The sequence below is a fragment of the Cricetulus griseus genome, chromosome 2 (genome assembly GCF_003668045.3).
Source record: "Cricetulus griseus strain 17A/GY chromosome 2, alternate assembly CriGri-PICRH-1.0, whole genome shotgun sequence".
NCBI lineage: Eukaryota > Metazoa > Chordata > Mammalia > Rodentia > Cricetidae > Cricetulus > Cricetulus griseus.
This window is the reverse complement of record NC_048595.1, coordinates 20,985,654-21,001,417: the sequence shown is the minus strand read 5'-3', so window position 1 is coordinate 21,001,417 and position 15,764 is coordinate 20,985,654. Positions and strand designations below refer to the sequence as shown.

The 15,764-nt window shown below is 46.8% G+C and overlaps 1 protein-coding gene across 3 annotated transcripts in view; it reads right to left on the bottom strand.

Annotated features, from left to right (window-relative positions):
* The window catches only part of Gmeb1 (glucocorticoid modulatory element binding protein 1), a 32,204-nt gene extending 20,480 nt beyond the window's left edge, over positions 1-11,724 (bottom strand). The window contains exons 1-3 of one of the 3 annotated variants that reach the window (XM_027399492.2): positions 11,631-11,724; positions 4,309-4,466; positions 1,406-1,488 (exon numbers count right to left, since the gene is read on the bottom strand). In XM_027399492.2, coding sequence (XP_027255293.1) covers positions 1,406-1,488; positions 4,309-4,436 — 211 coding nt within the window. In that variant the 5' untranslated portion in view covers positions 4,437-4,466; positions 11,631-11,724. Of the gene's footprint in view, positions 1-1,405; positions 1,489-4,308; positions 4,467-10,157; positions 10,987-11,630 lie in introns of those variants that run through there. The other 2 variants (XM_027399493.2, XM_027399494.2) reach the window with 2 other exon arrangements.
* Positions 11,725-15,764: the final 4,040 nt, after the last annotated feature.

The window sequence follows — 15,764 nt, the reverse complement described above, 5'->3', positions numbered from 1 at the left end:
CCACACACAGACACAACGACGCTTAAGGATTCCCCCACATCCACTCAGACTAAGCATTTGATCCCACCCCTCCTTGTAGGATTTTTTAAAATATTTTATTTATTTATTATGTATACAACATTCTGCTTCCATGTATATCTGCACACCAGAAGAGGGCATCAGATCTCATAATGGATGGTTGTGAGCCACCATGCAGTTGCTGGGAATTGAACTCAGGACCTCTGGAAGAGCAGCCAGTGCTCTTAACCTCTGAGCCATCTCTCCAGCCCGAGGATTTTTATAAACAAAAAAAAAAAAACCTGTTTTTGGCTACTGTAACCTATTGATATTAAGTGATCAAGTGGCAGGGCTACCATCTTTTTTGTTGGTTGGTTATTATTTTTTTTTATTTTGAGACAGTTTTTCTATGTAGTTCTGGCTGTCTAGGAACCCGGAACTCAAAAATCTGTCTGCCTCTGCCACCTGCATGCTAGGATTTAAGGCCAGAGTCACATGCCTGGCAAGCCTGCCATCTTAACTGACAATATCAGTAGGTTACTTGCATTGGTGGGGACAGAAAATAAGGCACAATGGGCCAGAAATCATAGAATGAGGGCCTGGCTCTGTAGTGGAGCACCAGCCTGGCCTGGGCAAGATCACAGATCACAGGTCCCATCCACAGAGATTTTTTTTTTTTTTTTTTTAATTCTGGGCTTTGACTTTATTCATCTTTTTTTTTTTTTTTTTTTTTTTTTTTTTTTTTTTTTTTTTTTTTTTGAGACAGGGTTTCGCTGTGTAGCTTTGGAGCCTAAACTGGCGCTCGCTCTGGAGACCAGGCTGGCATCAAACTCACAGAGATCCGCCTGCCTCTGCCTCCCAAGTGCTGGGATTAAAGGTCTGCACCACCAAAGCCCGGCTTATTCATCATTTTTGTTTTCATGAAACTTCTTTGTTTCTAGTCAACAGACAGAAGCTCTTGCTATGGAGAAAGTGGCAATCTATAAAAATGGAAAATTACACATCAGAGCGTAGGAATTTAAAAGTACAGAAATGGGGCCCAGGCCAGACACACTGGGTATCATATCCCTCACACTACAGACCCAGAAAAGAGTTGGCTCGTCAGCAAATGCCCACAGTAGGTGGAAGGAAACAAATTCATTTGGGGATGAAGGATCTCAGCACACCACTCACACTTCTACTTCACCCACGTCATTTGCTCCCTGGGTATTCTCTCTACCACCTCCTCAGGTTAGATGACTGGATGTGTTTCCCATACCCTGGAACCTTGAGAGATGTACTTCTTTCTCTGCTGATTACTTCTCAGCTGCATGGTGCCATCCCCAGAGATTTAAAAGCAAAAGCAAACAGAAACCCTCAACCAAGAGGCTGAACCAAAGGTGCTGGATAGAATGACAGAAAGACTCACCGATTCCTTCTTCAATTTTGTGTATCGTGTGGGTTTCTACGGCTACAACTGCTGCATTGTTCTCCGACCCAGGATCATAAATCCTGTTGTAAAAGAATCCATCATAAACAAACTACATAAATCAGGGAAAATTTAATATTTTGTTTTTTCCAGACAGGGTTTCTCTGTGGCTTTGGAGGCTGTCCTAGAACTAGCTCTTGTAGACCAAGCTGGTCTCAAACTCACAGAGATCCTTCTGCCTCTGCCTCCTGAATGCTGGAATTAAAGGCGTGTGCCACCAACGCCCAGCTCCCTAAGCTGCATTTCATTTTATTACTTAACCCCCCCCCCAAGACAAGGTTTCTCAGTATAACCCTGGCTGTCCTGAAACTTGCTCTATAGACCAGGCTGGCTCAAACTCAGAGAGTCCCCCTGCCTTGGCCACCAGAGTACAGGGTTTAAAGGTGTGCAACACCATTACCCAGATCATTCTTTACTTTTTATTTTGAGACAAGGTCATAATAAGTTGTTTAGGCATGGCTTAGAATTCAAAGTGATCCTGGGCTGGAGAGATGGCTCAGAGGTTAAGAGCACTGGCTGCTCTTCCAGAGGTCCTGAGTTCAATCCCCAGCAACTACATGGTGGCTCACAACCATCCCTAATGAGATATGGTGCCCTCTTCTGGTGTGCAGATATACATTGAAGCTGAATGTTGTATACAGAATAAATAAATAAATAAATAATCTTAAAAAAAAAAAAACAAAAAACTGTATCAACGAGTCAGGCGTTGGTGGCACACACCTTTAATCCCAGCACTCAGGAGGCAAAGGCAGGTGGATCTCTGTGAGTTTGAGGCCAGCCAGGTCTACAGAGTGAGTTCCAGGACAGGCTTCAAAGTTACACAGAGAAACCCTATCTTGGAAAACCAAAAAAAAAAAAAAAAAAAAAAAAACCAAAAAAACAAACATATGCAGCTGGGCAGTGGATCTCTGTGAGTTCAAGACCAGCCTGGTCTACAAGGGCAAGTTCCAGGACAGACTCCAAAGCCACAGAGAAACCCTGTATGGAAAGAGAAAAAACAAAAACATACGCACAAATCAAATAAAGTAATGCTAATTTTAAAAACTGGGATTAAAGGTGTGCATCACACCCGGGTGGTAGGTCCTGAGCCTTTAATTCCCAAACGCATGAGTCAGAGCCTGGTCTACAGAGGGAGCTCCAGGACAGCCAGGGCAACACAGAGAAACCCTGCCTCATAAAACAAAACAGAAACTGAAACAAAAACCAAAAAAGTGTTTATCAGCATGCCCACCTGAGATCCCAGGTTCACTCACCAGCACCTAAATATAGGTTACCAACCATCTCTAACTCCAGGCCATCTTCTGGCCTCTGTGGACACTTGTGTGCACATGGTGCTCAAAAGACACACAGCCCAAACATCCACACACTTTAAAAACAGAATAACATCAACTAATGAAAACAAAAATCATTCATTATGAAATCTAAAATGTCCCGAAGAGTCAAGAAGGGTTACAGAATCTTGGTACCTTTGTTTCTTCTGAGAGCTTTCAATATGTCATAAAAGAGATGTGTTTGAAACATTGATAATCGTTTAAATGGCTTTATGTTATTTGAGATGGTGGAGATGTAACTCAGGACCTTCTGCATACTAAGGAATTACTGGACCACTGGTGACAGTTCCAGAACATTTTTATGGTTACTAGGTCTTGTCACTGGATTTTTGTTTGTTTTGAGATTGGGTTTCCTGTAGTCCAGGCTGTCCTCAAACTTGCTTTGCACCTAGCATAGCCTTAAGCCTCTGATTATCCTGCTATGCTCAAGTACTGGATTTACAAGCATGCACCACCATGTCCCACTTATCCCCAGTACATTCATTCATTCTCTCTCTCTCTCTCTTTCTCTCTCTCTCTCTGTCTCTCAAAGAAATTACATGCTGAATACATATTCTTTCTTTTCTTTTTTTTTTCCTTTTGGTTTTTCTAGACAGGGTTTCTCTGTGGCTTTGGAACCTGTCCTGGAACTAGATCTTGTAGACCAAGCTGGCCTCGAACTCACAGAGATCTGCCTGCCTCTGCCTCCCAAGGGCAGATGATCTGTGCAATGTGAGAGAGGTGTCCGGTTTGATTCTGGACATTGCAAAAGTATTTCAGTCAACTTCCTTTCTAATTGATAGTGACCCTCTGACCTCCCACGGCACTCAGCCCTTCCTAGTCTTCGCTATGTAAGGATTCCATACTTATACAAAAGCCCTTTTGTTTTACACTAGATTGCAAGGTTCATGCTGGAGAGGACCTTTTACTCTATTTCTTTTAACACCGTCATAATGCATCAATGTGGTGGTGGTGGATAGATACTTGTAATACACAGAGCGTGACAATTTGCTAATCCAGGAGAATTTAGAGCTCAGGGTAGAAATATTCTTACTGGTCCCTATGCGTAATCTCTGAGTAAACACTGCATTTGAGAAACATGCACCTGGGCCCCTGCTAAACAGTGTAGACAGAGAAGATGAGGGAGCCATATAACTTGCCCTCAGAGAGCTCTCATGTAAAGACAGAGAGGGACACTAGAAACAGCCGCTGTAGTAAGTAGTGAATGACAGCTTGACGTGGTTGTGTACATCTGTAATCCTGGTAACTGGGAAGAAAAGGCAGGAAGATCAGGTGTTCAAGGCTACCCTTGCAGCATAGTAAGTTTGAGGCAAGCCTGAGCTACATAAAAAAAAAAAAAAAAAAAAAAAAAGATGACAGTGGGAGTACCTATGACTGAGATGAAAACTCAGTCAGCTCTGACTAACCCTGAATGCTCATGGTGTACTCAACTCCTGTACAGTTCATATTTGCCTATCTTATTAATCTCCCAATAACACATTTTCAGAAAAATCCAACTCTCTAGCCACTTACCCTTGTTGCACAGGCTGTAACTGCAAGATCACTTGGGTTTTAGTGTCTTCAGGATTCTCCCCTTCATTTCCTTCAGTGGGTACCACAACCACATCTCCCACTGGGACACTCACTTCCGCATTAGCCATCTTTCACATGAAGTCAGCTAGCTGGGGCTGCTGTGAGAAACAAGAAATCTTGAAAGATGCAACTGCAGGAAAGGAATGCCAAGATAACACACAGTTCTGAGCACCCTGGGATCACCACCCTCTGTGAAGAATGAGGACTGAGAGGGAGCTGACAGAGGCTGACACAGGCTTTTAGTATGTTTTCATAGTACATGTGACCCACACAGTGGTTTGCCAGAGCCAAAGCTACTAGCTCCTTAGACCTAATAGTGCATCTCCTCTCCTCCTTAAGTTTAGAGACATCAAAGTGGTAGTTTGGGATCACAGCACTGGGATTACACACAGCACTGAAATTAACAACACTAGAATTTAAGGTTTTGTTGTTGTTTGGTTTTCTTTGTTTGTTTTGTTTTTCGAGATAGGGTTTCTCTGTAGCTTTGGAGGCTGCCCTGGAACTTGCTCAAAAGACCAGGCTGGCCTCAAACTCACAGATCCTGCTGTTGGGATTAAAGGCATGGACCACCACCAAGAGCCAAGAACTTTTCTTTTTGAGACTGGGTCTCATTCTAAAGCCCAGCCTACTCTCAAACTCAAAGCAATCCTTCTGCCTCAGCTTCAGTGTGCTGGAATTCAGCGTGAGTCACCAAGCCTGGCTCTAAGAACTTTATGTTCCTGTTTTATTTTTAGAGATGGAGTCTCAAATGGCTGACTTGGAACTTGCTATGGAGCTGAGAATGACCTTGAACTCCTGTTCTTCCTGCTTCCAATGGGAGTGCTGGGACCAAGGTATGCACCTCCAGATGGGTCACAAGAACACCTCAGTTCAGAGTGAATGGAGATGACCCTGTCTGACAGCTCCTTGCAGAGAGAGCTACTGAGGAAATCATCACCAAGTACCATGTGCTCCGTCAATGTAAAGTACTAACCCAATCTTTTTATTATTGTTTGTGTACATGCCAAGGAACCCATGTAGAGGTCAGAGGACAGCTTTCAGGAGTCAGTTCTCTCCTTCCACCATGGAATTCCGGTAACAAAATGAGGTCATCAGGCTTTCGTGATAAGCACTTTTACCTATTTCGATATCTGGCTGTCCCCATTGGCCCAATCTTTATGAAAACAGAGGGTCTCAGGATATCCTGTAGCTGTTAGCCTTTAGAGTTCAGGGAAAATGATTTTTCCAGTGCTAGAGACCCAACTCACAGCCTCATGCACGGTGGGTAAGCACTTTAACACTTGAGCTTCCCCTGAACTATGTCTGCAATCCTTTGTTCTGCTTCTTCTGGGCCATGCACTCATGAACGTTTCACAACTCAACTATAATCCATAGCTCTTGGTTCCTTCCTTCCTTTCTTGGTTTTTTGAAACAGGGTTTCTCTGTATAGCTCTGGCTGTCCTGTAATCAATCTGTAAAACAGAACTTAAGAGATCCTCCTGCCTCTGACTCCCAAGTGCTGGGATTAAAGGCGTGTGCATCACAACACTCGGCTTGTTCTTGGTTTCTTTTTTTTTCTTTTTTAAGATTTTATTTATTATGTATACAATTATCTGCATGCATGCTTGCACACCAGAAGAGGGCGCCAGACCTCACTATAGTTGGTTGTGAGCCACCGTATGGTTGTGGGAAATTGAACTCAGGATCTCTGGAAGAGCAGTCAGTGCTCTTAACCTCTGAGCCATCTCTCCAGCTCTGTTCTTGGTTTCTTAAGACAAAGTCTTGTGATGGAGCTCAGGCTAGCCTCAGATTTCTGTATCTAACTACCAGGTGTATGCCATTGGTCTCAGTGCTTAGACACTGTTTATCTAAACATCTTTGTGCCTCCCCCACGCTCCTCAGCTTTGATGCTGATAGACATTTTGATTCAATCACTTATGCATGTATATATAATCTAGTCAAATTTCTTCATATATGGCTTTTATCTTATTTTTTGGTTTTTCGAGACAGGGTTTCTCTGTGGCTTTGGAGGTTGTCCTGGCACTTGCTCTGTAGACCAGGCTGGTCTTGAACTCAGAGAGATCCACCTGCCTCTGCCTCCCGAGTGCTGGGATTGAAGGTTTGCGCCACCAATGCCCGGTATCATATGTGGCTTTTAATCCCATTCAATTTTTTTGTGGATTCTATATTCTTGTATTTACTGGCCTCTACTACATTAAACTGAACCATATTTTATCAAACCTGCTCCTAGATTTCCTGTTTCCCTAATTGATGCTATCCTCCGTCCATTTTCAAAACCAGGGAACTCAGGAGTTATTTTTGCCTCCTCTTTCTAAATCCAATCAGCCACAAAATCCTAGCCAGTCTACCGTGCGTGCGTGTGTGTGTGTGTGTGTGTGTGTGTGTGTGTGTGTGAGAGAGAGAGAGAGAGTATGATCCTCCCGTTCTCCATCTGTGCTGTCAACACTGTATGTGGGCTGCCACACTGTTACCTGGGTTTTTCCAGCTACTTTCCCATTGCCAAACCTTTGGTCTTGGATTCCTACAATTCATTCCCCACAAAGCAATCAAAGTTATCCTACTAAAGGCCACAGGCCTGTTTCCCACTTAATGTATACCTGTTGCTGTGAAATAAAGTTCAAGAACTTTAACATGGCCTACAAAAGCTTCCAAATCAGCTTCCCTTCTCACAGCTGGCACTGTGAGCTCTGTCAACTGTTCTCCAGTTCTGAAACGTGCAACATTTCTTGGACAGAGCCTTTAATTTGTTCTCTTTCCCTAGGATTCTTTCCCTTCCTTTGCGCTAGTCTGTTAACTCTCTGAAGCATCACTTCCTTGGAAGGTCTTCCAGTGACATTACTAGGTTTGAGCTTATGCTCATTTCTTTCATGGAGGGGTGCTGTTGAGGACTGAGGTGAAGGCTCTTCTGCTTAGCTGCAAGTGCAGGCTGTTTTGTTCCCACAGGTATGCTTCTGCTTTGTTGACCAGGCTGATCCCTAACTCCAAAGGGATCCTCCTGCCACAACCTCCAGAGTGTTGGAATTATAGGTTACTAATTTTCAGGTGACTTGGGGTGGCCTTGAAAATCACTATGTCACCAAGGGTGATCTTGAACTCCTGATCCTCTTGCCTCCCTTCACTTCTCAGATGCTGGTATTGCTAGCCAGGTGGTGGTAGCAGGCCCATCTTTGTGAGTTGGAGGCCAGCCTGGTCTACAGAGTGAGTTCCAGGACAGCCAGGGTTACACAAAAAAACCATCTCGAAAAATTAAAAACAAAAAAGCAACAAAAAACAAATGTGTGTCACTGTGCCCAGCTTTGCAATACAATTTAGAAAGAAATCCTGAGTTTATTACATGCTGAAATAGTAGCTTCTTGAAATTTTGAAGTAGGGCTGGAGAGATGTATCATGAGGTAAAGAGCCCTTGTTGATCTTGTAGAGGACCCAGGTTGGCTTCCCAGCACCCACATGGAGGCTCACAACCACCTTAACTCCAGTTCCAGGGAGTCTGATGCAATCCGGATGTTCCTAGGCACACTCATGGTGCACATGCACACATGTAGGCAAAACACTTATACGCATAAAGAAGGAAAACAAACCTTTTTGTTTTGTCTTGGTTTTTTGAGACTGAGTCTTACTATATAGTTTGGCCTGAAACTCAGGTTGGTATAAACGAAAGTAAATGATCCCCCTCCCCCGCCCCAAGGTTTCTCTGTGTAGTCCTGGCTGTCCTGGAGCTCACTATGTAGACCAGGCTGGCTTCAAACTCATAGAGATCCACCTGCCTCTGCCTTCCTAGTGCTGGGATTAAACACATGTACCACCGTGCCCAACTAAAAGTAAAACCTTAAAAAATACATGCTTTTAGTGACACAGAAGAGAGTCCATGCCAACATGGTGATTCATAATTCTTCAGTAAATGAATTTTTAGTAAATTACCTTAGAGATCACATTTCTAGTGAGTAACCCCAAACCCACAGCAGACTACATGGCTATAACTGCAAGGTCATCTCTATAAGCTGTGTAAACAGAAAACTGCCCCTTGTTTATAACACAAACTCCTGAGACACGATGAGGAGCTTTGTCCCAGGAGTGTTTCACACAAGAGACCTTGCAATATCTCTTGTGAAATCAGAGTGTGTGCTCTGTAATTCTACGAGACCATACAAAAACATGACAAATTTTTGTTAAAACTTAGTCAATTTATGTAGAAGGACGTATTGCAAGGGGAGTACAGCTCAGGGCAGAGGTTTGTCGTGAACGTGGGTTTAACCTGCTGCAAAGAGTTTCTCTGTAGTTTTGTTACCCATGCTTTGGTTTGGGTTTGGGGTTTTTGAGACAGGGTTCCATGCAGTCAAGGCTGCCCTCAAACTCAGTATGTAGCACCTTGAACTAGTGATCCTCCAGCTTCTGCCTCCCAAGCTCAAGACTGTATGCAAGAACCCTGAAAGATTCAGGCATTACGCTGGCCTGCCAGTTACCTGGCAGAATCCACTCAGGCAGAACCCTGGTCAGCCCAGGGTTCCATGGGAACTAGGTCTGCACACAGGTGTAGAGGACCCCTTTAAAAGGCAGACCCCGCCCACTTATGCACTTCTCTCTCTTCTCTTTGCTTATCTTGTCTCTTCTCCTTTTATTTCTCTCTCACTCACTCTCTCGTGATATAATAAACTGGTTAGTCTCATTTCTCATCGCCAGACCTTCTTTCTAATTTAAGCAAAAACCTAACAAACCCCACACCCCATTACTCGGGGATTTTGTTTGTTTTGAGACAAGTGTCTCACTAGATAGTCCAGGCTGGGCTTGAATTTTCAATCCTCCTGGCTCAGCCTACAGAGAGCGAGCTGGGATTACAGACACGTGCTACTGGGCGGCTGCTTTGTAGTTATTTTCAAGACAAAAAATGACTCTTGAAAGGTGCTACCCTGCAGGCCTAGTTACCTGAGTTACATGTGTGGACTCATTCACACAAAGGTAAAAGGAGAGACCAAACTCTATAATATGCTTTGACCTCCGTCCACACAAACACCACAGTACACATACCCCCTCCCAACATTATGCACACAAAATAAATTCAAAATTTTCACAGTGCATATGAAGCCAGGCATAGTGACACAAGTCTGTAAACCAGCACTTTTGGAACAAAAGGGTCAGGGATTCAAGGTCACCCTCAGTTACATAAGGAGATTTAGGCTATATGAAACCTTTTCCCAAAAAAGGGAGGAGGGGTGCCTGGTGAGATCGCTCAGCAGGTAAAAGCCCTTTTTACCAAATATGAAAACATGAGTTTGATCTTCAGGGTACATATGGTGGAAGGACAGAATAAAATCCTGTGTCATTCTTTTGACTCCCACAAGTACACCATGACACACATCCTAACACAAGCTCATACACTTTTTTTTTTTTTTTTTTTTGAGGTAGGGGCTCACTAAATAGCTCTGACACAAGGGAGTCCTGGCTGTCCCGAAATCTGTGTAGATCAGGGTGGCCTCAAACTCAGGTATTTGCCTGCCTCTGCCTCAAGTGCTGGAATTAAAGGCAGGAGCCACCACTGCCTAGCTTTCATTTTTTTGAGATAGGGTCTCATTATACAGTCAAAGAAATCCACCTGCCTCTACCTCCCTAACAATGCCAGGCTGTTGTGAATCTTTTTTGGCACTGTGGCTCACTGTATCCCATGTTAGTTTGAACTATGTAGCCCAGGCTGGCTTTGAACTTTTGGCAGTCCTGTCTCAGATGCTCAGGTGCTAGAATCATAGATGTGTGATCAAACTAGGTTTACGTGCTCCCCCCCCCCCTTGGCATCTCACCTTGTAGCCCAGGTTTGTCTGGAACTCGCTATGAAACCCTGTCTAGAAAACAAACAAACAAACAAACGACCAAAAAAACAAAAATAAATATGCCTGCTCTGACTCCTGGTGCTGGGAATAAAGGTGCGCACCATCACTGCCGGATGAAAACAAACAAAAAAAAGAAATCTCCAAGATGCAACTTTATTACTTAAGGAAATGAAGTTTTATACAAATGAGATTGGAGTCTTCTATATAGGTGTTTGGAGGTATCAATGGATATGTTTTTTAAGTCATCCCTCAAGAGTCTAAGGAACCAACAAAATAAGGCCCAAACTAACCCAAAGAAGCTTGGGAGAACGTAGCTAATCAAAGGAATTGATCAAGTATAGATGAAAATCAAATTATATGACTGAGAAATTAAGAGCAGGCCCAAGCCCTTACGAAAATGTTCCATAATACTAGCCAAGGCAAGGAAGGGGGCTGGGTGGATGGGAAGAGTCTCCAGACATGGAGGAAACCCCTACTTCCTGGTTCTCTTTGACACCCTGCAGCTCTCCTTTTGAGAATTCAGGGTTTCCCTGCTCCTAATCTAGCCAAGTCTTCCTTCCTCTGACTCCTAGGTCCAGACCCTCGGGTAAGATTCTGCCCTCATTTCTCTTACCTCTCAATTAGAGGACACCTGGCCAATTCCCCTGTCATTTTCTGAAAGCAAGGGGGTACCCTCTCCCCAGTAATTACCTCCCCACCCCTCATAACCATAGGTTTCCCTCGTCTCCGGGAGCAGAGGACCACCCGAGGCACTCCAACCTGCAGCCCTCGGGTGGACCCTCTCCCGTCTCGGGAAGGGCGCTCCTTCCTCCTCCTCCTCCTCCTCCTCCCTCGGTCCGGGGCCTCGGCCCCTTCCCTCAGGCGAAGGCCGGCCCCTACCCCCCACATCCATTCAGCAGGCACTCGGGCTCCAACGCGCCGCCCCCCACCCCCACCCCATCCCACCCCACCCCCACCCCGACCCGGGCGCGACCCAGGCCTGACCCAGCTCCTCCGCCTAAGGCCCGAACTCCCAACCCCGCCTCGGACGGGGATACCCCAGCACCCCCGGCCCCTCCGCGAGGACTTCCGGGCTCCTCGTCCGGGGCGCCGAGCCTCCCCCCCGCCCCACCCCACCCCACCCCATCCCCCGCCCGGCCGCCCGGCCGGCGCGCCCGCTCGAGGGGCCGGGAGCCCAGGCCCTGGCGGCCACGCTGGGGGCGGCCCGGCGGCTCGGGCGGACCCAGCGGCAGCGTCCCCCACCCCCCCGCGGCGCCGCGACGTCCGCTCGCTCCCCGGCGGCGGCGGCGGCACGCACAGGGCGTGGGGAGGCGCCCGCGGAGGCAGCAGCCCCCCGCCCCCTGCGCGCCCGCCCCCCTCGCCGGCCGCCGCGCGGCCCCCGCGCCGCCCCCCGCCCCAGCCCTCGCCGCGCCCGCGCCGCGCGCCCCCCCTCCCCCTCCTCACCGTCTCCGTCGGGCGGGCGGGCGGCGAGCGGCCAGGGCGGGCGGGCGACGGAGCATGCGCACAAGCCGCCACGGCCGCCGCCGCCACCGCCGCCGCCAAGCCGGGCTCCAACACTTCCGGCCGCCGCCGCGGCTGAGCTGGCGCCTTAAAGGGGACGCGTCCCTATTGTGGGCCGCTCGGAGGATGCACACCTCAGCCGAGCGACTAGGGCGGTTCGCGAGCTCGGGCCTTGCGAGGGCTGTTGAGAGGCCGAGATCGCGGGACACTCCTGGAGGGGGGGAGCGGGGGGTCAGGCCTAGATGCAAAGGTCAACTCGTCCTGATTCTTTCTGTCTCCCCAAATCCTGTTTATAGGTTATCAGGGTTACCAGTGTGGAATCAAAAGATGTGACTGAGCCTAGTCTGTAACCCCTTCCTGCGTTTGAAACATGCATGGCCCTTGGCCCAGGCTTTCCTGCTAGTGCGGGTTCTGGGTTCAAGTTTGGGCTTATTTGGAACGTGTATAGTTATAGCATGACTTAATAGTTCTAAGCCTCTTATTCCCCAAAAGGCGAATGTTCAATGAAATGATACCTGAAAAGTACTTAGCAAAGTTCTTGAGGCCGGTAATATTAACTGGCAAGCTTTAGGACGATGTGGTCAGGCCCCCGGGAAGATGCTTTCAGTCTGTAATCCTCACAGCAACCTTACTCTACCTTTCATTCTCGTCTGAAATATTAAACATAAACATCTGGGCATGCTGGCGCGCGCGTTTGATCCCAGCACTCGGGGGCCGAAGCAAGCAGAGTTCCTGGCAAGCCTAGTGTACACAGTGAGTTCTGGGCCAGCCAACGCTGCCTCGTGGAACCCTGTCTCAAAAAGTAGACAAAAAGAACAAATGAGAGATGGGAGGAGGTCAATAGGTCAGTGGTAGAATACGTGCCAAAGGCCGGGTTCCTTCTACAGCATGGGGCGGGGGAGGCAGTTAAGTTTTTTTGAGGAGATGAATTGTTTCTCCATCTTGCTTTCTATACATTGTATCTGTCTAATTTCCTTTAAGAAAAACGGGGAGCAGGGTGGAGACGGTACAAGCTCCTGAAGACCTGAGTTCTATCATTCAAACCCACATAGTGGAAGAAGGCGCAGCACACACACACTAAATGTAATTCTATTTATTTGTTTGTTTGTTTATTTATTTATTTATTTATTTATTTTGAGACAGCGTTTCTCTGTGAAACAGTCCTGGCTGTCCTGGAACTCACTCTGTAGACCAGACTGGCTTTGAACTCACAGAGATCTGCGTGGCTCTGCCTCCCAGATGCTGGGATTAACTAAAGGCTTAGGAGCCACCACCACCATTCAGCTAGACATGTCCTTTTTGTTTTATTTTTCGAGACAGGGTTTCTCTGTGGCTTTGGAGGCTGTCCTGGAACTAGTTATTGTAGACCAGGCTGGTCTGGAACTCACAGAGATCCACCTGCCTCTGCCTCCTGAGTGCTGGGATTACAACATCTGGTTTTGATCAGGATCTTGAGGCAGGATGACACATACCCTTAATCCAGATCCTGGGGTGAGAAGGCTCACCTTTAATCTGGACACATCTTCTGCTGGACAATGGAAGGACAAAGGAAGAGGAAGGGTTATTCATTCTTCATCTGCTTGCCCTCACCTGTCAGCACGTCCATTCCTTCACTGGCCTTGGAGCCTACTTCCTCAGGATTCCAGCACCTACAGAAGACCAGCTGAGACACCCAGCCTCGTGGGACCGAGCACCTACTAGATTCTTGGACTTTCTATTCACAGCTAGCCATTGTTGTACTGCGGCCTGGAAGTCATTCCACTAAACACACACACACACACACACACACACAGAGAGAGAGAGAGAGAGAGAGAGAGAGAGAGAGAGAGAGAGAGAGAGAGAGAGTCTTAACAGGATTTATTACAAAGCTGGAAAGGATAGGAAGGAAGGAAGGAAGGAAGGAAGGAAGGAAGGAAGGAAGGAAGCATTGGGAGCTGGATAGAGGGCGGGCGATGGCTCACCAATTAAGGGTTATCCTGTTCTTGCAGCAGGCCTGAGTTGGGTTCCCGGCACTCGTGGGCTGGCTCATTATCACCTTTAACTCTAGGGGATCCAACCCCTATTGAGCTCTCCAGGGATACTATATTCATATAACAAATAGACACCCACTGTTAAAAATAAGAAAGAGAGCCCGGCATTGGTGGCACATGCCTTTAATGCCAGCACCTGGGGAGGCAGAGACAGGTGGATCTCTATGAGTTCGAGGCCAGCCTGGTCTACTAATTGAGTTCCAGGACAGCCTCCAAAACAATACAGAGAAACCCTGTCTTGAAAAACTGGAAAATAAATAAATAAATAAAAATTTAAGCCCCGCCCCAGGACAAGAATTAAACAGTAGAACTAGGTTTTAGGGAGGAGGGGGGAACACAACTGGAATTCCAGACTTGGCCTTAGCAGCTCTGGGGTCATGGCCAAGTCACACACCCCTTAACCCTGCTGTCTTCACCTATGAAACAGTTGGTTGGTTGTCCCCACTGTGCTCAAGACTGTCACCAGGACCCAATGAGAAGCCTCAGTACTGTTAGGTCTGTGTTCTGAGACCAGCACTCCAGTAGATGATGACCTTGAGGTCCTGACCCTCCTTGCCTGCCTCCCAAGTGCTGTCATTACAAACCAGCACCACCAAGCCCAGTTTCTGATATGTGGGGCTAGAACCCAGGGCTTTGTAAATGCTAGTCAAGCGTTTTCCCAGTTAAGCTACATCACAGCCCCAAGTCTTTGTTTGTTTGTTGTTAAGATTTATCTGGTGTGTAGGTTATTCGTTCTGTCAAACAGATGAGACCATCAAAGTCAAAATGGATTCGGTCACCCAGGAAGAATGAGCATACAGAAGAAATAGGGTGGGAGCCAGGGTCCACACTTAAGAGCGCACTGAGCCTTACAGAACCCAGCTGGGCAGAGTGGTCAGAAAGGTTGGGTCCCTGGGCAGAGGAAAAAGGAATGCCACAGAGCAGACCAGAAGTTCCTAGGAAGAGATGATGCCGAGAATACCAGAACTGCAGGGAACTCTGGGAGGGAAAAGGAACAGCACTGGGTTCATCATCTGAGAGCTGATCCTTCTGGGCTGGAGCCTGTTCTGAGCTTGGGAAGGAGGCTAGATGGCAGTAAATGGAGCATGTACAGAAAACACTGAGCAACAACCTGAATTGTGTTTATTTTGCTGGAAGGAAGGGAACAATATAACAGGGTACTAAGATGACTGTTTTTGCTTTAAGAGGAAAGTGATGTGAAAGCCCCCATCCCCCAACACTTAATCATTCTTCCTGTAACTAAATGTTCACTGTGGAAAACTGCATAGTGGTAAAGGATGGAAAAACACAGATGTATTTCTATTTATACCTGACACAATTCCTTCCAAATTTTTCTATTATTTTCCTCATTTACCTTCATGATTTATTATCAATACATAATTCTAAAGTACACTTTTTTTTTTTTTTAAGACAGGGTTTCTCTGTGGAACAGTCCTGGCTATCCTGGAACTTGCTTTGTAGACCAGGTTAGCCTGGAACACACTGAGATCTGCCTGCCTCTGCCTCCCAAGTGCTGGGATTAACGGTGTGCATCACCACTGCCAGGCACCTTCTTGTTTCTTTACAATAGGAAAGATTTTTGGACCCAGCCTGGTAGCCCAGACCTGCAATCTCTACTACTGCAGAGGAAGAGGTTGAGGCAATAAAGATCACAAGTTCAGGGCTGACTTGAATTGCACAGGGAGTTCATGGGTAATTTAGAAAACCCTGTTTGAAAATAATCCCAGCATATGGGAGGCAGAGGCAGGTGGATCTCTGAGTTTGAAGCCAGTGTTGTCTACAGAGTGAGTTCCAGGACAGCCAGGGCTACATAGTAAAATCCTGTCTCTAAAAAAGAATTAAAAAAAGAAAAGTAGGCCGGGCGTTGGTGGCGCACGCCTTTAATCCCAGCACTCGGGAGGCAGAGGCAGGTGGATCTCTGTGAGTTCAAGACCAGCCTGGTCTCTAGAGCAAGTGCCAGGATAGGCTCCAAAGCTACACAGAGAAACCCTGTCTCGGAAAAAAAAAGGGGGGGCCCTCTAGGAAGCCCCACCAAACATACAACACA